The sequence below is a fragment of the Panulirus ornatus genome, chromosome 50, assembly GCF_036320965.1.
Source record: "Panulirus ornatus isolate Po-2019 chromosome 50, ASM3632096v1, whole genome shotgun sequence".
Taxonomy (NCBI): domain Eukaryota; kingdom Metazoa; phylum Arthropoda; class Malacostraca; order Decapoda; family Palinuridae; genus Panulirus; species Panulirus ornatus.
Window position 1 is genome coordinate 25,731,641 of NC_092273.1, and position 23,027 is coordinate 25,754,667.

The 23,027-nt window shown below is 41.9% G+C and overlaps 2 protein-coding genes across 2 annotated transcripts in view; both read right to left on the reverse strand.

Moving 5' to 3' along the window:
• Positions 1-23,027, reverse strand: part of SLO2 (slowpoke 2) — a 1,142,188-nt gene that overhangs the window by 317,560 nt on the left and 801,601 nt on the right.
• Positions 7,029-23,027, reverse strand: part of LOC139764684 (AMP deaminase 2-like) — a 56,347-nt gene continuing 40,348 nt past the window's right edge. The window contains exon 5 of the mRNA XM_071691566.1: positions 7,029-14,986. Within this exon, the coding sequence (XP_071547667.1) occupies positions 14,920-14,986 (67 nt within the window). The 3' untranslated portion in view covers positions 7,029-14,919. The remainder of the gene's footprint in view (positions 14,987-23,027) is intronic.

A 23,027-nucleotide genomic window follows, 5' to 3' on the forward strand; every position in this document is an offset into this window, starting at 1 on the left:
ATCGAGGATGTAAGGCATGTGTACGTGTAGGAAGAGAGGAAAGTGATTGGTTCTCAGTGAACGTAGGTTTGCGGCAGGGGTGTGTGATGTCTCCATGGTTGTTTAATTTGTTTATGGATGGGGTTGTTAGGGAGGTAAATGCAAGAGTCCTGGAAAGAGGGGCAAGTATGAAGTCTGTTGGGGATGAGAGAGCTTGGGAAGTGAGTCAGTTGTTGTTCGCTGATGATACAGCACTGGTGGCTGATTCATGTGAGAAACTGCAGAAGCTGGTGACTGAGTTTGGTAAAGTGTGTGGAAGAAGAAAGTTAAGAGTAAATGGGAATAAGAGCAAGGTTATTAGGTACAGTAGGGGTGAGGGTCAAGTCAATTGGGAGGTGAGTTTGAATGGAGAAAAACTGGAGGAAGTGAAGTGTTTTAGATATCTGGGAGTGGATCTGTCAGCGGATGGAACCATGGAAGCGGAAGTGGATCATAGGGTGGGGGAGGGGGCGAAAATTTTGGGAGCCTTGAAAAATGTGTGGAAGTCGAGAACATTATCTCGGAAAGCAAAAATGGGTATGTTTGAAGGAATAGTGGTTCCAACAATGTTGTATGGTTGCGAGGCGTGGGCTATGGATAGAGATGTGCGCAGGAGGATGGATGTGCTGGAAATGAGATGTTTGAGGACAATGTGTGGTGTGAGGTGGTTTGATCGAGTAAGTAACGTAAGGGTAAGAGAGATGTGTGGAAATAAAAAGAGCGTGGTTGAGAGAGCAGAAGAGGGTGTTTTGAAATGGTTTGGGCACATGGAGAGAATGAGTGAGGAAAGATTGACCAAGAGGATATATGTGTCGGAGGTGGAGGGAACGAGGAGAAGAGGGAGACCAAATTGGAGGTGGAAAGATGGAGTGAAAAAGATTTTGTGTGATCGGGGCCTGAACATGCAGGAGGGTGAAAGGAGGGCAAGGAATAGAGTGAATTGGAGCCATGTGGTATACAGGGGTTGACGTGCTGTCAGTGGATTGAATCAAGGCATGTGAAGCGTCTGGGGTAAACCATGGAAAGCTGTGTAGGTATGTATATTTGCGTGTGTGGACGTGTGTATGTACATGTGTATGGGGGGGGGTTGGGCCATTTCTTTCGTCTGTTTCTTTGCGCTACCTCGCAAACGCGGGAGACAGCGACAAAGTATAAAAAAAAAAAAAAAAAAAAAAAAAAAATATATATATATATATATATATTATCCCTGGGGATAGGGGAGAAAGAATACTTTCCACGTATTCCCTGCGTGTCGTAGAAGGCAACTAAAAGGGAAGGGAGCGGGGGGCTGGAAATCCTCCCCTCTCATTTTTTTTTTTTTTTAATTTTCCAAAAGAAGGAACAGAGAAGGGGGCCAGGTGAGGATATTCCTTCCAAGGCCCAGTCCTCTGTTCTTAATGCTACCCCGCTATCGTGGGAAATGGCGAATAGTATGAAAAAAAAATATATATATATATATATATATATATATTTTTTTTTTTTTTTTTTTTTTTTTTTATACTTTGTCGCTGTCTCCCGCGTTTGCGAGGTAGCGCAAGGAAACAGACGAAAGAAATGGCCCAACCCCCCCCCATACACATGTACATACACACGTCCACACACGCAAATATACATACCTACACAGCTTTCCATGGTTTACCCCAGACGCTTCACATGCCTTGATTCACTCCACTGACAGCACGTCAACCCCTGTATACCACATCGCTCCAATTCACTCTATTCCTTGCCCTCCTTACACCCTCCTGCATGTTCAGGCCCCGATCACACAAAATCTTTTTCACTCCATCTTTCCACCTCCAATTTGGTCTCCCTCTTCTCCTCGTTCCCTCCACCTCCGACACATATATCCTCTTGGTCAATCTTTCCTCACTCATTCTCTCCATGTGACCAAACCATTTCAAAACACCCTCTTCTGCTCTCTCAACCACGCTCTTTTTATTTCCACACATCTCTCTTACCCTTACGTTACTTACTCGATCAAACCACCTCACACCACACATTGTCCTCAAACATCTCATTTCCAGCACATCCATCCTCCTGCGCACAACTCTATCCATAGCCCACGCCTCGCAACCATACAACATTGTTGGAACCACTATTCCTTCAAACATACCCATTTTTGCTTTCCGAGATACTGTTCTCGACTTCCACACATTTTTCAAGGCTCCCAAAATTTTCGCCCCCTCCCCCACCCTATGATCCACTTCCGCTTCCATGGTTCCATCCGCTGACAGATCCACTCCCAGATATCTAAAACACTTCACTTCCTCCAGTTTTTCTCCATTCAAACTCACCTCCCAATTGACTTGACCCTCACCCCTACTGTACCTAATAACCTTGCTCTTATTCACATTTACTCTTAACTTTCTTCTTCCACACACTTTACCAAACTCAGTCACCAGCTTCTGCAGTTTCTCACATGAATCAGCCACCAGCGCTGTATCATCAGCGAACAACAACTGACTCACTTCCCAAGCTCTCTCATCCCCAACAGACTTCATACTTGCCCCTCTTTCCAGGACTCTTGCATTTACCTCCCTAACAACCCCATCCATAAACAAATTAAACAACCATGGAGACATCACACACCCCTGCCGCAAACCTACATTCACTGAGAACCAATCACTTTCTTCTCTTCCTACACGTACACATGCCTTACATCCTCGATAAAAACTTTTCACTGCTTCTAACAACTTGCCTCCCACACCATATATTCTTAATACCTTCCACAGAGCATCTCTATCAACTCTATCATATGCCTTCTCCAGATCCATAAATGCTACATACAAATCCATTTGCTTTTCTAAGTATTTCTCACATACATTCTTCAAAGCAAACACCTGATCCACACATCCTCTACTTATACTTTGTCGCTGTCTCCCGCGTTTGCGAGGTAGCGCAAGGAAACAGACGAAAGAAATGGCCCAACCCCCCCCATACACATGTATATACATACGTCCACACACGCAAATATACATACCTACACAGCTTTCCATGGTTTACCCCAGACGCTTCTCATGCCCTGATTCAATCCACTGACAGCACGTCAACCCCGGTATACCACATCGCTCCAATTCACTCTATTCCTTGCCCTCCTTTCACCCTCCTGCATGTTCAGGCCCCGATCACACAAAATCTTTTTCACTCCATCTTTCCATCTCCAATTTGGTCTCCCTCTTCTCCTTGCTCCCTCCACCTCCGATACATATATCCTCTTGGTCAATCTTTCCTCACTCATCCTCTCCATGTGCCCAAACCACTTCAAAACACCCTCTTCTGCTCTCTCAACCACGCTCTTTTTATTTCCACACATCTCTCTTACCCTTACGTTACTCACTCGATCAAACCACCTCACACCACACATTGTCCTCAAACATCTCATTTCCAGCACATCCATCCTCCTGCGCACAACTCTATCCATAGCTCACGCCTCGCAACCATACAACATTGTTGGAACCACTATTCCTTCAAACATACCCATTTTTGCTTTCCGAGATAATGTTCTCGACTTCCACACATTCTTCAAGGCCCCCAGAATTTTCGCCCCTATATCCCTGGGGATAGGGGATGAAGAATACTTCCCATGTATTCCCTGCGTGTTGTAGAAGGCGACTAAAAGGGGATGGAGCAGGAGGCTGGAAATCCTCCCCTCTCGTTTTTTTTTTTTCTTTTTTTTAATTTTCCAAAAGAAGGAACAGAGGGGGCCAGGTGAGGATATTCCACAAAGGCCCAGTCCTCTGTTCTTAACGCTACCTCGCTAATGCGGGAAATGGCGAATAGTTTGAAAGAAAAGATATTCTTTTCTTTCTTTTAAACTATTTGCCATTTCCCGCATTAGCGAGGTAGCGTTAAGAACAGAGGACTGGGCCTTTGAGGGAATACCCTCACCTGGCCCAATTCTCTGTTCCTTCTTTTGGAAAATTAAAAAAAACGAGAGGGGAGGATTTCCAGCCCCCCGCTCCCAAGAAAAGAATATATATATATATATTATCCCTGGTGATAGGGGAGAAAGAATACTTCCCACACATTCCTCACGTGTTGTAGAAGGCGACTAAAGGGGATGGGAGCGGGGGGGCTGGAAACCCTCCCCTCCTTGTATTTTAACTTTCTAAAAGGGGAAACAGAAGGAGTCACGCGGGGAGTGCTCATCCTCCTCAAAGGCTCAGATTGGGGTGTCTAAATGTGTGTGGATGTAACCAAGATGAGAAAAAAGGAGAGATAGGTAGTCTGTTTGAGGAAAGGAGCCTGGATGTTTTGGCTCTGAGTGAAACGAAGCTCAAGGGTAAATGGGAAGAGTGGTTTGGGAATGTCCTGGGAGTAAAGTCAGGGGTTAGTGAGAGGACAAGAGCAAGGGAAGGAGTAGCACTACTCCTGAAACAGGAGTGGTGGGAGTATGTGACAGAGTGTAAGAAAGTAAACTCTAGACTGTTATGGGTAGAACTGAAAGTGGATGGAGAGAGATGGGTGATTATTGGTGCATATGCACCTGGGCATGAGAAGAAAGATCATGAGAGGCAAGTGTTTTGGGAGCAGATGAGTGAGTGTGTTAGTAGTCTTGATGCACGAGACCGGGTTATAGTGATGGGTGATTTGAATGCAAAAGTGAGTAATGCGGCAGTTGAGGGAATACTTGGTGTACATGGGGTGTCCAGTGTTGTAAATGGAAATGGTGAAGAGCTTGTAGATTTATGTGCTGAAAAAGGACTGGTGATTGGGAATACCTGGTTTAAAAAGAGAGATATACATAAGTATACGTATGTAAGTAGGACAGATGGCCAGAGAGCGTTATTGGATTACATGTTAATTAATAGGTGCGCGAAAGTGAGACTTTTTGATGTTAATGTGCTCAGAGGTGCAAGAGATGCAACGGGAGGGATGTCTGATCATTATCTTGTGGAGACGAAGGTGAAGATTTGTAGAGGTTTTCAAAAAAGAAGAGAGAATGCTGGGGTGAAAAGAGTGGTGAGAATAAGTGAGCTTGGGAAGGAGACTTGCATGAGGAAGTACCAGGAGAGACTGAGTACAGAATGGAAAAAGGTGAGAACAAAGGACATAAGGGGAGGGGGGGAGGAATGGGATGTATTTAGGGAAGCAGTGATGGCTTGTGCAAAAGATGCTTGTGGCATGAGAAGCATGAGAGGTGGGCAGATTAGAAAGGGTAGTGAGTGGTGGGATGAAGAAGTAAGATTATTAGTGAAAGAGAAGAAAGAGGCATTTGGACGATTTTTGCAAGGAAATAATGCAAATGAGTGGGAGATGTATAAAAGAAAAAAGCAGGAGGTCAAGAGAAAGGTGCAAGAGGTGAAAAAGAGGGAAATGGGAGTTTGGGTGAGAGAGTATCATTAAATTTTGGGGAGAATAAAAAGATGTTTTGGAAGGAGGTCATCATATATTCTCTCCACTTTCTTCTGTAAGGTGCTCAATGTTGGTGTTTCCCTCTTGATGTTCATGTAGGGAGGGACTCATGAAGTACACCATCGATACTAATAAAAAAATGTATTAGATATTTGCTTCCTGCATGGCGAGGGTGCAAATCAAACAATCTAGCTGATGCTTTAGTTTGAACGGCTCTATGTAATTCATAGTTTGACCTCAGAAACCTTGATAAAACTTTGTTATACAGGTAATTCTTTAGCTGCATCATTTGTTTTGAGAGAAATATTATGATGAATAGTATAGTAATCGATAATGTACTAGCCAGTTGGTCAGAAAAGGTGAAAATTGAAATACATGTCGAATATTAAGGTCTGAAGCGAGTTCGATTAATGGGATTTGGTGTTTCGAACTTGTAGTAGAAGCTTCACATGCCAGTGATCACAGCGTAGTGTTTGTGTGTGTGTATGTGTGTGTGTGTGTGTGTGGAGAGGTACAGTGTGTGTGGGAAGATGTATTACTGTCATACCAATAATGGTCATCTTTAACTATATTAGTAAACAAACATCATACAAAGAGGAGACCAATCGATTCGCTGGATACAGGTAAGTCTGCTAGAGACAATCATGAGGAACCACAATCAAGTAAGTGTAGGAGCTTATGTGGGATTGTGGCCCCTCCCATAGGGGTAGATAGGTGATAAATTGGTTATCAGAGAAAATCATTCAGTTACTGGAGTGGCCTTAGAACTCCCCCCAGACCTTAACCCAGTTGAGACTGCTAAAACCAAATGAAAGTTGAGCTTGCTTCCTGCAACACCTCATCAGTGCCTTGCATCATGGGCCTAGAATACTTCTGAAACCTTGCCAATTCCTGGACCGATGTCTGCAGATAGGCAATCAAGGCCAAAGGAGAGATGGCAAATTACTAACATGTAAGTGTGATATCCCATTTAAAATATATGGGTGACAAACAAGGTTTTCTTGGACACTGCATATTCATAACAGAAAATTAAAATATTGGTCAATATTTTGCTACTTGAGATGAAAATTACATGGTTCTTAGCAAAATGGTAGTGATTTCTTACTATAGCATCTAAAGCTCAGTCATAGCTTCTGATATTAAGGAACATGTTAGAAACTTCTGGAACTTAACAGGATCAACCAGAAAATCCTCCATGGGAAAAAGTTAGTTTATAGAGTTAAAGAAATGCCTTCGTTTTTTCCAAAGGCAGTGCTGCTGATAATGAGGACCTCCAAAAGAATAATGAGACCAGCTGTTTGTTCTCTGTAAGCAATGTCTTCAGTGCATGATCCCAAGACCTAAGTGGCTGGAAGTGGGATGAAGCAATGATGTCAATACAATGGTAGCTCCCATTTGACCAAGAGCAGACCCAAAACAAGCAGGCCAATGTGACCACAAAGAAAAGGTAAACAAAGAGGTAAGGAAGGCCAGTGTGTCCTCACCAGAAGCAAGTAGGTTTAGAAGATCCTAACCCTGATTTTCTTGGGGAATCTCTCATGCTTGTGAGACAGACCACAGAGGGGAGAAAAATTGTAGGTTATTAGTTATCAACTGGGGGAATTCCCCACGACATCCCTCCTAAAATCAATACATAGACCATGGCAGAAAAAATCTTCTGAACGGTGATATACTTTTATTAAGAAATACCATTTGTACAATGGATGGTTTACAAAGAGGATAATATTCATAAAATGTATGTAACATCTATAATGGCAAATATATACCTATAATGGCAAACATATACTCTCCAAGGATAAGCCACACAAACTAAAATCTATTTAGTAAATTATCTGAAGCCATAAAACAATGTAACATGCTATATATTATTTTTTCAGTTTAAGAATCATGCTGTTGCCAAGAATCCACATTCTAATTACAACAGGAAGTTAAGTTTTCAATTATTTTGGTGCTCCACACCATGACTGGCACAACATAGGGTGATGTACCAAACCACAATCACAGTGCAAGATTTTCTGCCACTGTCTTAGAATTATGCAAGACAATGGCAGCCTCTAATAATGCTAGTAGTTCCCTCACCTAACCCGCACATGTAAGCAATAGTAAAGATGAGATATAGAATAAGGATAATAATGCAAAACTCAGTTAACTACCCAAAGAATTTTACTACTCTGACTTTCCAACAGAGTATTGTACATATCAGTAACTAAAAATATTGTATTGATACAACTGTTTTACTTATCTTTAGGAAATAAAAAATAAGGATAATACATTGAAATGAATGAATATATTATACTTAATTGCTGTTTCCTGCATCAGCGAGGAAGCGCAAGGAAACAGACAAAAAATGGCCCAACCACTCATATACACACATGTATACATAAACACCCATACACGCACATATACATACATATACATTTTAACGTATACATACACAGACATATACATATATATACATGCACATATTAATACTTGCTGCCTTCATCCATTCCCAGTGGGAATAGATGAATAGTAAAAATTATCTTTTTTTATTATACTTCGTTGCTGTCTTCCGCATTAGCAAGGTAGTGCAAGGAAACAGACGAAAGAATGGCCCAACCCACCCACATATACATGTATATACATACATGCCCACACACGCACATATACATACCTATATATTTCAATGTATACATATGTATACATACAGAGACATATACATACAGACTCATGTACACATTCATACTTGCTGCCCCCATCCATTACCCGTCGCCACCCCGCCACACATGAAATAGCATTCCCCCCCTCCCCCCACAAGGTAGCGCTAGGAAAAGACAAAAGGCCACATTCGTTCCCTCAGTTTCTAGCTGTCATGTGTAATGCACCAAAACCACAGCTCCCTTTCCACATCCAGGCCCCACAAAACTTTACCAAGGTTTTCCCATGCTTCACATACCCTGGTTCAATCTACTGACAGCACATCGACCCTGATATACCACATCATTTGAATTCACTCTATTTCTTGCATGCCTTTCACTCTCTTGTATGTTCAGCCCCCAATCACTCAAAATCATTTTCACTCCATCCTTCCACCTCCAATTTGGTCTCCCACTTCTCCTCATTCCCTCCACCTTTGACACATATATCCTCTTTGTTAACCTTTCCCCACTCATTCTCTCCATGTGACCAAACCACTTCAACACACCCTCCTCTGCTCTCTCATGCAAACTCTTTTTATTACCACACATCTCTCTTACCCTTTCATTACTTACTCAGTCAAACCATCTTACACCACATATTGCCTCAAACATTTGATTTCCAACAGGTCCACCCTCCTCCGCACAACCCCATCTATAGCCCACGCCTCACAACCATATAACATAGTTGGAACCACTATTCCTTCAAACATACCCATTTTAATGCTCCAAGATAACGTTCTCACCTTCCACACATTCTTCAATACTCCCAGAACCTTCGCCCCCTCCCGCACCCTGTGACTCACTTCTTCTTCCATGGTTCCATCCGCTGCCAGATCCACTCCCAGATATCTAAAACACTTCACTTCCTCCAGAATTTCTCTATTCAAACTTACCTCCCAGTTGACTTGTCCCTAAACCCTACTGAACCTAATAACCAGGCTCTTATTAACATTTACTCTCAGCTTTCTTCTTTCACACACTTTACCAAACTCAGTCACCAACTTCTACAGTTTCTCACATGAATCAGCCACCAGCACTGTATCACTGGCGAACAACAACTGATTCACTTCCCAAGCCCTTTCATCCACAATAGACTGCACACTTACCCCTCTCCAAAACTCTTGCATTCACCTCCCTAACAAACCCATCCATAAACAAATTAAACAACCATGGAGACACCACGCACCCTGCCGTAAACCGACATTTACTGGGAACCAATCACTTTCCTCTCTTCCTATTCATACACATGCCTTACATCCCTGATAAAAACTTTTCACTGCTTCTAGCAATTTACCTCCCACACCATATACTCTTAATGCCTTCCACAGAGCATCTCTATCAACCCTATCATATGCATTCTCCAGATCCATAAATGCCACATACAAATCCATCTGTTTTTTAAGTATTTCTCATATACATTCTTCAAAGCAAACACATGATCCACACATCCTCTACCACTTCTGAAACCACACTGCTCTTCCCCAATCTGATGCTCTGTACATGCCTTTACCCTCTCAATCAATACCCTCTCATATAATTTCCCAGGAATACTCAACAAACTTATGCTTCTGTAATTTGAACACTCACCTTTATCTCCTTTACCTTTGTACAGTGGCACTATGCATGCATAATGCCAATCCTCAGGCACTTCACCCTGATCCATGCATACACTGAATAACCTTACCAACCAATCAATAGCACAGTCACCCCCTTTATTGATAATTTCCACTGCAATACCTTCCAAACCTGCCACCTTGCTGGCTTTCATCTTCCGCATAGCTTTCACTACCTCTTCTCTGTTTACCAAACTATTCTCCCTGACCCTCTCATTTCACACGCCACCCCAACCAAAACACCCTATATCTGCCACTCTATCATCAAACACATTCAACAAACCTTCATAATGCTCACTCCATCTCCTTCTCACTTCATCATTACTTGTTACCACCTCCACATTTGACCCCTTTACCGATGTTCCCATTTGTTCTCTTGTCTCTTGCACTTTATTTACCTCCCTCCAAAACATCTTTTTATTCTCCCAAAAATTTAATGATACAAAAGCAAAGTGGATAAAAGTGCGTGTTCAAATTACAGAGGTATAAGTTTGTTGGGTATTCCTGGGAAATCATATGGGAGGGTATTGACTGAGAGGGTCAAGTCATGTACAGAGCATCAAATTGGGGAAGAGCAGTGTGGTTTCAGAAGTGGTAGAGTATGTGTGGATCAGGTGTTTGCTTTGAAGAATGTATGTGAGAAATACTTCGAAAAACAGATGGATTTGTATGTAGCATTTATGGATCTGGAGAAGGCATATGATAAGAGATAATAGAGATGCTCTGTGGAAGGTATTGAGAGTGTATGGTGTGGGAGGCAAGTTGCTAAAAGCAGTGAAAAGTTTTTATCAAGGATGTAAGGCATGTGTACGAGTAGGAAGAGAGGAAAGTGATTGGTTCCCAGTAAATGTCACTTTGCGGCAGGGGTGCATGATGTCTCTATGGTTGTTTAATTTGTTTATGGATGGGGTTGTTAGGTAGGTGAATGCAAGAGGTTTGGAGAGAGGGGCAAGTATGCAGTCTGTTGTGGATGAGGGTGCTTGGGAAGTAAGTCAGTTGTTGTTTGCTGATGATACAGTGCTGGTGGCTGATTTGAGTGAGAAACTGCAGAAGTTGGTGACTGAGTTTGGTAAAGTGTGTGAAAGAAGAAAGGTGACAGTAAATGTGAATAAAAGCAAGGTTAATTGGTTCGGTAGGGTTGAGGGACAAGTAAATTGGGAGGTAAGTTTGAATAGAGAAAAACTGGAGGAAGTGAAGTGTTTTAGATATCTGGGAGTGGACTTAGGAGAGGATGGACTCGTGGAAGTGAGTCACAGGGTGGGGGATGGGGCGAAGGTTCTGGGAGCATTGAAGAATGTCTGGAAGGCAAGAATGTTATCTTGGAGAGCAAAAATGGGTTTGTTTGAAGGAATAGTGATTCCAACTATGTTATTTGGTTGCGAGGCATGGGCTATAGATAAGGTTGTGTGGAGGAGGGTGGATGTGTTGGAAATGAGATGTTTGAGGACAATATGTGGTGTGAGGTGGTTTGATCGAGTAAGTAATGAAAGGGTAAGAGAGATGTATGGTAATAAAAGAGTATGGTTGAAAGAGCAGACAAGGGTGTATTGAAATGGTTTGGTAACATGGAGAGAATGAGTGAGGAAAGATTGACAAAGAGGATATATGTGTCAGAGGTGGAGAGAAGTGGGAGACCACTTCAGTCCATTGACAGCATGTTGGCCCCAGTATACCACATCATTCCAATACACTCTGTTCTTTGCATGCCTCTCACCCTCCTGTATTCACAGGCCCTGATCACTCAAAATCTTTTTCACTCCATCCTTCCACCTCCAGTTTGGTCTCCCATTTCTCCTTGTTCCCTCCTCCTCTAACACATATATCTTCTTTGTCAATCTTTCCTCACTCATTCTCTCCATATGTCCAAACCATTCCAACACACCCCCTTCTGTTCTCTCAACCACACTCTTTTTATCTCCACACATGTATCCCACCCTTACATTACTTACTCAATCAAACCATCTCAGACTACATATTGTCCTCAAACGTTTCATTTCCAGTTCAAGTCCATTTAGACAAAAAGATCACATAATGCTCACTCTATCTAGAGCCTGCACTATACTCTGTTTTTTTTTTATGGAAGCAAACAATGCATCATTCTATAGCCAGTGATGAACATTTAACCATTTCTACACAGCTAGTGATGAACAATGAATCATTCTTATACTCCCTGCTTTACAGAACAACCAACATACAGAAATCTGACCTTACACAAAGTCTCCCATAACCCAAATAGAATTTTTTTGAGACATGGAAATTTTGCATTAGTAATGGAAACACTAAGTAGTGTGCATGAAAGAATGTGGCAGAGGCTAAAACTAGGCAAGCAGCTTCTATCCCATAGCGGATGTCTTACATAAGTATTGACAAAGTTACAGTGGTTCAGTGCATATCTCTGCTACATTCTTTTGGGACTCGTGAGTACTTTTAGTGTAAATATCATCCTCATTCTAACCTCATAATGATTGAAAAATCAACCAAGTGATGATAAGAAGGGAGACCCTCTTAACTGTAAGTGATTGATTCAGAAATGAAAATGAAAATTCTAAAGCGGGAAGTCAGACAAACAGTCTTTTCCACTTCGTGTGAGCTCGGGTTAGTTAAATGAACTATAAACACAATTTTGAAGCCAGTGAGTGCATCAAGGAACACATATAAGGTCTGGCACTTTTAGAACCAACTGTCATGACCAAGAAGCAAGCTGGTGCTATCTATGAGATGGAAAAATTTATATATGAGGAGAAAAAAGGGTCACCAACCAATCATTTCTCGACTGGTTTATGATGAAGATTGAATGGCCTGCCCTACCCAAGTCACCACAACTTTCTACCTCCTATTCTGCAGCCCTGTCAATGCAACCTACAGCCTCTAATGTTGACCCCCCCAGTAATGCAATCACTATCCCCTCTCCATCTTTCTTATCTAGCAGTTAAATTCATCATCCATAACAAAAACACCACCATCATACTGTCTGTCTGAGCATCATTAGCATTAGAGAAAATATTTTTGTTATAGTTTTATCATTTCTTTTAGCATGTTTTATTTTCACATTTAATAATTTCTTTTCAATACTTCTGTTGCTGAGTGTGGTGGTGTTTAAGTATTCATATTGCAGTCTGGAGTTTTGAGAGTTTGAAGCATGGTAGGCAAGTATAGTACAGTGCGCAGCATATGACAGTAATAGAAAATAGGCTTCTGCTTGATGTGGTACCAGAAAAAACCACTAGTAACTGGAAGGGAAGGTTCAACTACTCTGGGCGGTATTTTGGGTGGAATTATATGGGTTTCAACATGAGGAAATTTTGACTTATTGTTACTGGGAATGTAACCTTTATGTAAGTTGGGAGTGCGAAACAGTGATTCATTGAGGACAGAAGGTCACTGTCTCCACTGAAATCTTCAACCACTCTTTTAACCCCACCATATGTGAATTCAGCTCACAACTTCTAGAGGCCTTGAATGGGCAGACACTCTCTTTGAACAAAACACTAATTATTCTAGATGTAACATACAAAACAAACATGACTTTGATTTCCCACACCAATAACATCAACAAAGCAACACACAAATTAAATACTCTCATAACACTAACTCAGCATCCTATACAAATAATCTATCTATTCCCCTTTAAACCATGCCTTACATACCTGGCCTTTCATTCTCAAAAGCAAATATAACAAAGCTGCAAACCACAAAGAGTGCACTCGGAACAATCACTGGCTGCCTGGCAACTACAAACACATTACCTTTATGATGAAACAAAGATTCCCCTGATACAGTCCTACGTTAACATGCCCAGCAATCAATGTAACAGCCATAGACCACTCCCACCCAAACCACTCTAACCACCAATAAAATACTTTCTCCTATCTCACACTTTAGTAAACCCTACTCACAGAACCCTCCACCCCCAACAAATACATCAATCACAAAACACATTCACTCTGAAGTAGCTGGCAAGCATTAAAAATAAACCTCACAACCCAGTCTAAATCTCCAGACCTCCAAACATACACTCATCAGGATATGCTGAAATAGAGTTTGTAGTATTGTAGTGATGGATGTGAGAGTGTGACTCCTGTTTGTATGAATCACACTCTCACACTGATGCTCTGGTGATCACCCATCAGTACAATACTACAAACACCATTTCAACATATCCTAAAGCCCTTCATGCCCATGATGCAACAACCATAAAGAGGGCACTGAGCACTTACAACACACTTGTCATACTCTTTCTACACATAGATGCACAAACAATTACACAACACTTTATGGCATTTGGTCCTGACCAGTGCTGCAGGTGCCTTACAAAGATGGGAGGGACTCCTGGGACATGAAGGTACAATAAGGTTAGATATATTCATTTGGTGTTACTGGACTCTGCCTCCATGAGGTTACAGTGAGTAAAAAGTCACCTCTAGTGAGGCTGTATAACTGGGAGTACAGTCTTGTCAAAAAATCTCACTCTAAAGGAGACCTCCATTTCCCTGCTACTGGAAATAGCACAGTCTAGAGCTACAGGAACTCCTGGAAGAAGGGTTTTGGAATAACTCCAGGATCCTTTTCAGGAAAAGGTCCAATAAATAAATTCTGTATTCATTTTACCAGGGAAGTCCATGTGATGGGTCTTTAAGAGGATGTGACTAACATAAGATATATTTCTTTACCTAATAAAATCTCTGAAAATATGTATATAGGTGCTTCATAAATCCAAGTAAAATATATATATTAGGCAGTAACTAGGAGACTAGATGCATCTCCACCAAATCTTGGCCCACTTATTACCATGACAACCAGCATACATTCTCTCTCTCTCTCTCTCTCTCTCTCTCTCTCTCTCTCTCTCTCTCTCTCTCTCTCTCTCTCTCTCTCTCTGCAGTCTTTACATTCCATATGCTTATGATAATTCTGAAAACTGGACATGTTTCTTTACCTTTATTTACTATGATTTTTGGCCAATGAATGTGCATGGGAGCTCTGAGGGGTTGTAATTACACTGAATGCATATGGGAAAAGATAAGGATTTATCAACCATGAATCTTTGTTGTTACCTAATACAATATTCTTTTCAGATAAATCCCACTTTATACTACTATCCTTGTTTGACTTTCCTGGTACAAGAACCTGAATTATTGGTTGCATTTGGCTATACATTATATCTAGATATACTGTTAAGTTAAAGTACTAAATAATACCGTATACATAGACCTAAGCTCTCTAGGCACTCCACTACTCTTCATTTTAGTATGTGTTCAGTTTTCCTCCTTATCACCAGGATGTCGAAAGATATTAGCAAGCTCATCCAGCAGCGTTTCATGTCTGTATAAAAAAAATTTTTTTTTTAAGATTATGCATTATTATCATCTTTTTACTTATCATTATTATTTACCATACTTGATCGCTGTTTCCTGCATTAGCAAGGTAGTGCCAGGAAACAGATAAAGAAAGACCCATCCACTCATTTTTATATATTTATTATACTTGAGTGCTATTTTCTGCATCAGCGAGGTAGCGCCCGGAATGACAAAGAAAGACCGATCCATTCATATACAGTCATATATACATACATGCCCATACACATACATATATATATATATTCATATATATGTATACTATCCCTGGGAATAGGGGAGAAAGAATACTGCCAATGTATTCCTGCATGTCGTAGAAGGTGACTAAAAGGGAAGGGAGCAGGGGGCTGGAAATCTTCCCCCTTGCTTTTAATTTTCCAAAAGAAGGAACAGAGAAGGGGGCCAAGTGAGGATTTCCCTTAAAGGCTCAGTCCTCGTTTTTAGCGCTACCTCACTGACGTAGGCGAGGGCTATGGATAGAGTTGTGTGCAGGAGGGTGGATGTGCTGGAAATGAGACGTTTGAGGACAATATGTGATGTGAGGTGGTTTGATCGAGTAAGTAATAATAGGGTAAGAGAGATGTGTGTTAATAAAAAGAGTGTGGTTGAGAGAGCAGGAGAGAGTGTTTCGAAATGGTTTGGTCGCATGGAGAGAATGAGTGAGGAAAGATTGACCAAGAGGAAACATGTGTCGGAGATGGAGGGAACGAGGGGAAGTGGGAGACCAAGATAAAGTGAAAAAGCTTTTGAGTGATTGGGACCTGAACATGCAGGAGGGTGAAAGACGTGCAAGGAATAGAGTGAACTGGAACGATGTGGCATACCGGGGTCGAGTGCTGTCAATGGATTGAACCAGGGCATGTGAAGCGTCTGGGGTAAATCATGGAAAGTTCTGTGGGGCCTCGATGTGGAAAGGAAGCTGTGGTTTCGGTGCATTATTACATGACAGCTAGAGACTGAGTGTGAACGAATGGGGCCTTTGTTGTCTTTTCCTAGCACTATCTCGCACACATGAGGGGGGAGGGGGTTGTTATTTCATGTGTGGCGAGGTGGCGATGGGAATGAATAAACACAGACAGTATGAATTATGTACATGTGTATATATGTATATGTCTGTGTGTGTGCATATATATGTATACGTTGAGATGTATAGGTATGTATATTTGCATGTGTGGACGTGTATGTATATACATGTGTATGTGGATGGGTTGGGCCATTCTTTTGTCTGTTTCCTTGCGCTACCTCGCTAACGCAGGAGACAGCGACAAAGCAAAATAAATAAATAAATAAATTATTTATCTATATTCATTTTATTTATTTTGCTTTATCGCTGTCTCCCGCGTTTGCGAGGTAACGCAAGGAAACAGATGAAAGAAATGGACCAACCCACACCCATACACATGTATATACATACACGTCCCCACACGCAAAAATACATACCCATACATCTCAATGTACACATATATATACACACACAGACATATACATATATACACATGCACACAATTCACACTGTCTGCCTTTATTCATTCCCATCGCCACATTGCCACACATGGAATAACATCCCCCTCCCCCCTCATGTGTGCGAGACAGTGCTAGGAAAAGACAACAAAGGCCCCATTCGTTCACACTCCGTCTCCAGCTGTCATGCAATAATGCCCAAAACCACAGCTCCCTTTCCACATGCAGGCCCCACAGAACCTTCTGTGGTTTACCCCAGATGCTTAACATGCCCTGATTCAATCCACTGACAGCACATCGACCCCGGTATACCACATCGATCCAATTTACTCTATTCCTTGCCCGCCTCTCACCCTCCTGCATGTTCAGGCCCCGATCACTCAAAATCTTTTTCACTCCATCTTTCCACTTCCAATTTGGTATCCCACTTCTCCTCGTTCCCTCTATCTCCGACACATATATCCTCTTGGTCAATCTTTCCTCACTCATTCTCTCCATGTGCCCAAACCATTTCAAAACACCCTCTTCTGCTCTCTCAACCACGCTCTTTTTATTTCCACACATCTCTCTTACCCTTACATTACTTACTCGATCAAACCACCTCACACCACATATTGTCCTCAAGCATCTCATTTCCAGCAAATCCACCCTCCTGCGCACTACTCTATCCATAGCCCATGCCCCATAACCATACAACATGGTTGGAACCACTATTCCTTCAAACATAGCCATTTTTGCTTTCGGAGATAATGTTCTCGACTTCCACACATTCTTCAAGGCTCCCAGGATTTTCGCCCCCTCCCCCACCCTATAAATATATACATATATATAAAAAAAAAAAAATATATATATATATATATATATATATATATATATATATATATATATATATATATATATATATATATATACATATATATATATATATATTTTTTTTTTTCATACTATTCGCCATTTCCCGCGATAGCGAGGTAGCGTTAAGAACAGAGGACTGGGCCTTTGAGGGAATACCCTCACCTGGCCCCCTTCTCTGTTCCTTCTTTTGGAAAAAAAAAAAAAACGAGAGGGGAGGATTTCCAGCCCCCCGCTCCCTTCCCTTTTAGTCGCCTTCTATGACACGCAGGGAATACGTGGGAAGTATTCTTTCTCCCCTATCCCCAGGGATAAATTATATACATATACATACCTACACAGCTTTCCATGGTTTACCCCAGACGCTTCACATGCCTTGATTCAATCCACTGACAGCACGTCAACCCCGGTATACCACATCGCTCCAATTCACTCTATTCCTTGCCCTCCTTTCACCCTCCTGCATGTTCAGGCCCTGATCACACAAAATCTTTTTCACTCCATCTTTCCACCTCCAATTTGGTCTCCCTCTTCTCCTCGTTCCCTCCACCTCCGACACATATATCCTCTTGGTCAAACATCAAACATCTCATTTCCAGCACATCCATCCTCCTGCGCACAACTCTATCCATAGCCCACGCCTCGCAACCATACAACATTGTTGGAACCACTATTCCTTCAAACATACCCATTTTTGCTTTCCGAGATAATGTTCTCGACTTCCACACATTCTTCAAGGCCCCCAGAATTTTCGCCCCCTCCCCCACCCTATGATCCACTTCCGCTTCCATGGTTCCATCCGCTGCCAGATCCACTCCCAGATATCTAAAACACTTCACTTCCTCCAGTTTTTCTCCATTCAAACTCACCTCCCAATTGACTTGACCCTCAACACTACTGTACCTAATAACCTTGCTCTTATTCACATTTACTCTTAACTTTCTTCTTTCACACACTTTACCAAACTCAGTCACCAGCTTCTGCAGTTTCTCACATGAATCAGCCACCAGCACTGTTTCATCAGCGAACAACAACTGACTCACTTCCTAAGCTCTCTCATCCCCAAAAGACTTCATACTTGCCCCTCTTTCCAAAACTCTTGCATTCACCTCCCTAACAACCCCATCCATAAAAAAAATTAAAAAACCATGGAGACATCACACACCCCTGCCGCAAACCTACATTCACTGAGATCCAATCACTTTCCTCTCTTCCTACACGTACACATGCCTTACATCCTCGATAAAAACTTTTCACTGCTTCTAACAACTTGCCTCCCACACCATATATTCTAAATACCTTCCAAAGAGCATCTCTATCAACTCTATCATATGCCTTCTCCAGATCCATAAATGCTACATACAAATCCATTTGCTTTTCTAAGTATTTCTCACATACATTCTTCAAAGCAAACACCTGATCCACACATCCTCTACCACTTCTGAAACCATATATATATATATATATATATATATATATATATATATATATATATATATATATATATATATTATCCCTGGGATAGGGGAGAAAGAATACTTCCCATGTATTCCCTGCGTGACTTAGAAGGCGACTAAAAGGGGAGGGAGCGGGGGGCGGGAAATCCTCCCCTCTTGTTTTTTTTGTTTTTTTTCCAAAAGAAGGAACAGAGAAGGGGGCCAGGTGAGGATATTCTCTCAGAGGCTCAATACTCTGTTCTTAACACTACCTTGCTAATGCGGGAAATGGCGAATAGTTTGAAAGGAAGAAAATATATATATATATTTATATATCTATTTATTCATTTTGCTTTGTCACTGTCTCCCGTGTTTACAAGGTAGCGCAAGGAAACAGACGAAAGAAATGGCCCAACCCACCCCCATACACATGTATGTACATACACGTCCACACACGCAAATATACATACCCATACATCTCAATGTACACATATATATACACACAGACACATACATATATACACATGCACACAATTCACACTGTCTGCCTTTATTCATTCCCATCGCCACTTCGCCGCACATGGAATACCATCCCCCTCCCCCCTCATGTGTGCGAGGTAGCACTGGGAAAAGACAACAAAGGCCCCATTCGTTCACACTCAGTCTCTAGCTGTCATGCAATAATGCCCGAAACCACAGCTCCCTTTCCACATCTAGGCCCCACACAACTTTCCATGGTTTACCCCAGACGCTTCACATGCCCTGATTCAATCCACTGACAGCACGTCAACCCCGGTATACCACATCGATCCAATTCACTCTATTCCTTGCCCGCCTTTCACCCTCCTGCATGTTCAGGCCCCGATCACTCAAAATCTTTTTCACTCCATCTTTCCACTTCCAATTGGTCTCCCACTTCTCCTCGTTCCCTCCATCTCCGACACATATATGCTCTTGGTTAATCTTTCCTCACTCATTCTCTCCATGTGCCCAAACCATTTCAAAACACCCTCTTCTGCTCTCTCAAACACGCTCTTTTTATTTCCACACATCTCTCTTACCCTCACATTACTTACTCGATCAAACCACCTCACACCACACATTGTCCTCAAACATCTCATTTCCAGCACATCCACCCTCCTGCGCACAACTCTATCCACAGCCCACGCCTCACAACCATACAACATTGTTGGAACCACTATTCCTTCAAACATACCCATTTTTGCTTTCCGAGATAACGTTCTCGACTTCCACACATTCTTCAAGGCTCCCAGGATTTTCGCCCCCTCCCTCATCCTATGATTCACTTCCGCTTCCATGGTTCCATCCGCTGCCAGATCCACTCCCAGATATCTAAAACACTTTACTTCCTCCAGTTTTTCTCCATTCAAACTTACCTCCCAATTGACTTGACCCTCAACCCTACTGTACCTAATAACCTTGCTCTTATTCACATTTACTCTTAACTTTCTTCTTTCCCACACTTTACCAAACTCAGTCACCAGCTTCCGCAGTTTCTCACATGAATCAGCCACCAGCGCTGTATCATCAGCGAACAACAACTGACTAACTTCCCAAGCTCTCTCATCCACAACAGACTTCATACTTGCCCCTCTTTCCAAAACTCTTGCATTCACCTCCCTAACAACCCCATCCATAAACAAATTAAACAACCATGGAGACATCACACACCCCTGCCACAAACCTACATTCACTGAGAACCAATCACTTTCCTCTCTTCCTACACGTACACATGCCTTGCATCCTCGATAAAAACTTTTCACTGCTTCTAACAACTTGCCTCCCACACCATATATTCTTAATACCTTCCACAGAGCATCTCTATCAACTCTATCATATGCCTTCTCCAGATCCATAAATGCTACATACAAATCCATTTGCTTTTCTAAGTATTTCTCACATACATTCTTCAAAGCAAACACCTGATCCACACATCCTCTACCACTTCTGAAACCACACTGCTCTTCCCCAATCTGATGCTCTGTACATGCCTTCACCCTCTCAATCAATACCCTCCCATATAATTTACCAGGAATACTCAACAAACTTATACCTCTGTAATTTGAGCACTCACTCTTATCCCCTTTGCCTTTGTACAATGGCACTATGCACGCATTCCGCCAATCCTCAGGCACCTCACCACGAGTCATACATACATTAAATAACCTTACCAACCAGTCAATAATACAGTCACCCCCTTTTTTAATAAATTCCACTGCAATACCATCCAAACCTGCTGCCTTGCCAGCTTTCATCTTCCGCAAAGCTTTTACTAACTCTTCTCTGTTTACCAAATCATTTTCCCTAACCCTCTCACTTTGCACACCACCTTGACCAAAACACCCTATATCTGCCACTCTATCATCAAACACATTCAACAAACCTTCAAAATACTCACTCCATCTTCTCACATCACCAATACTTTTTACCACCTCCCCATTTGCCCCCTTCACTGAAGTTCCCATTTGCTCCCTTGTCTTACCCACTTTATTTACCTCCTTCCAGAACATCTTTTTATTCTCCCTAAAATTTAATGATACTCTCTCACCCCAACTCACATTTGCCCTCTTTTTCACCTCTTGCACCTTTCTATTGACCTCCTGTCTCTTTCTTTCATACATCTCCCACTCAATTGCATTTTTTCCCTGCAAAAATCGTCCAAATGCCTCTCTCTTCTCTTTCACTAATAATCTTACTTCTTCATCCCACCACTCACTACCCTTTCTAATCAACCCACCTCCCACTCTTCTCATGCCACAAGCATCTTTTGCACAATCCATCACTGATTCCCTAAATACATCCCATTCCTCCCCCACTCCCCTTACTTCCATTGCTCTCACCTTTTTCCATTCTGTACTCAGTCTCTCCTGGTGCTTCCTCACACAAGTCTCCTTCCCAAGCTCACTTACTCTCACCACCCTCTTCACCCCAACATTCACTCTTCTTTTCTGAAAACCCATACAAATCTTCACCTTAGCCTCCACAAGATAATGATCAGACATCCCTCCAGTTGCACCTCTCAGCACATTAACATCCAAAAGTCTCTCTTTCGCGCGCCTGTCAATTAACACGTAATCCAATAACGCTCTCTGGCCATCTCTCCTACTTACATACGTATACTTATATATATCTCGCTTTTTAAACCAGGTATTCCCAATCACCAGTCCTTTTTCAGCACATAAATCTACAAGCTCTTCACCATTTCCATTTACAACACTGAACACCCCATGTATACCAATTATTCCCTCAACTGCCACATTACTCACCTTTGCATTCAAATTACCCATCACTATAACCTGGTCTCGTGCATCAAAACCACTAACACACTCATTCAGCTGCTCCCAAAACACTTGCCTCTCATGATCTTTCTTCTCATGCCCAGGTGCATATGCACCAATAATCACCCATCTCTCTCCATCAACTTTCAGTTTTACCCATATTAATCGAGAATTTACTTTCTTACATTCTATCACATACTCCCACAACTCCTGTTTCAGGAGTAGTGCTACTCCTTCCCTTGCTCTTGTCCTCTCACTAACCCCTGACTTTACTCCCAAGACATTCCCAAACCACTCTTCCCCTTTACCCTTGAGCTTCATTTCACTCAGAGCCAAAACATCCAGGTTCCTTTCCTCAAACATACTACCTATCTCTCCTTTTTTCACATCTTGGTTACATCCACACACATTTAGACACCCCAGTCTGAGCCTTCAAGGAGGATGAGCACTCCCTGCGTGCCTCCTTCTTCTGTTTCCCATTTTAGAAAGAACCATCATAATGGAGTTGCACGGACTGTGATCCTCGCTGTGGTTACAAGAATGTTCTTCTGCCCACCAGTGATGCTACTACGTTTGTGAATCAAGAACCATTGCAACACAAACCTCGCCAGGTGGTAGAGTGTCCCGCAGTGCATCGAGACAGACTTCCCCAGAACTTTTTTAAAGGGGAAGTAAATGTTTATAGTTGTGTTACTGGAGTGATAGTTTTCATACATGGTGCTTTGACAAGAAAATAGTGAAATTGGAAAAAATGTAGCTTAGACATTGAAGCTTATTGATACAGTGGTTAAATTGATGAGAACTACTATTGACGTTTGTGTAAATAAATTATACATTTCCCTTTTCCATAGCCAGAGGTTGAACCATTATGTGACATTCATTTTTTCATTTCATTTCAAGCTAGAAGTTTCAGTTTTCTAAATTATTTCTTACATTTTTCATATGTATATATATGTATATG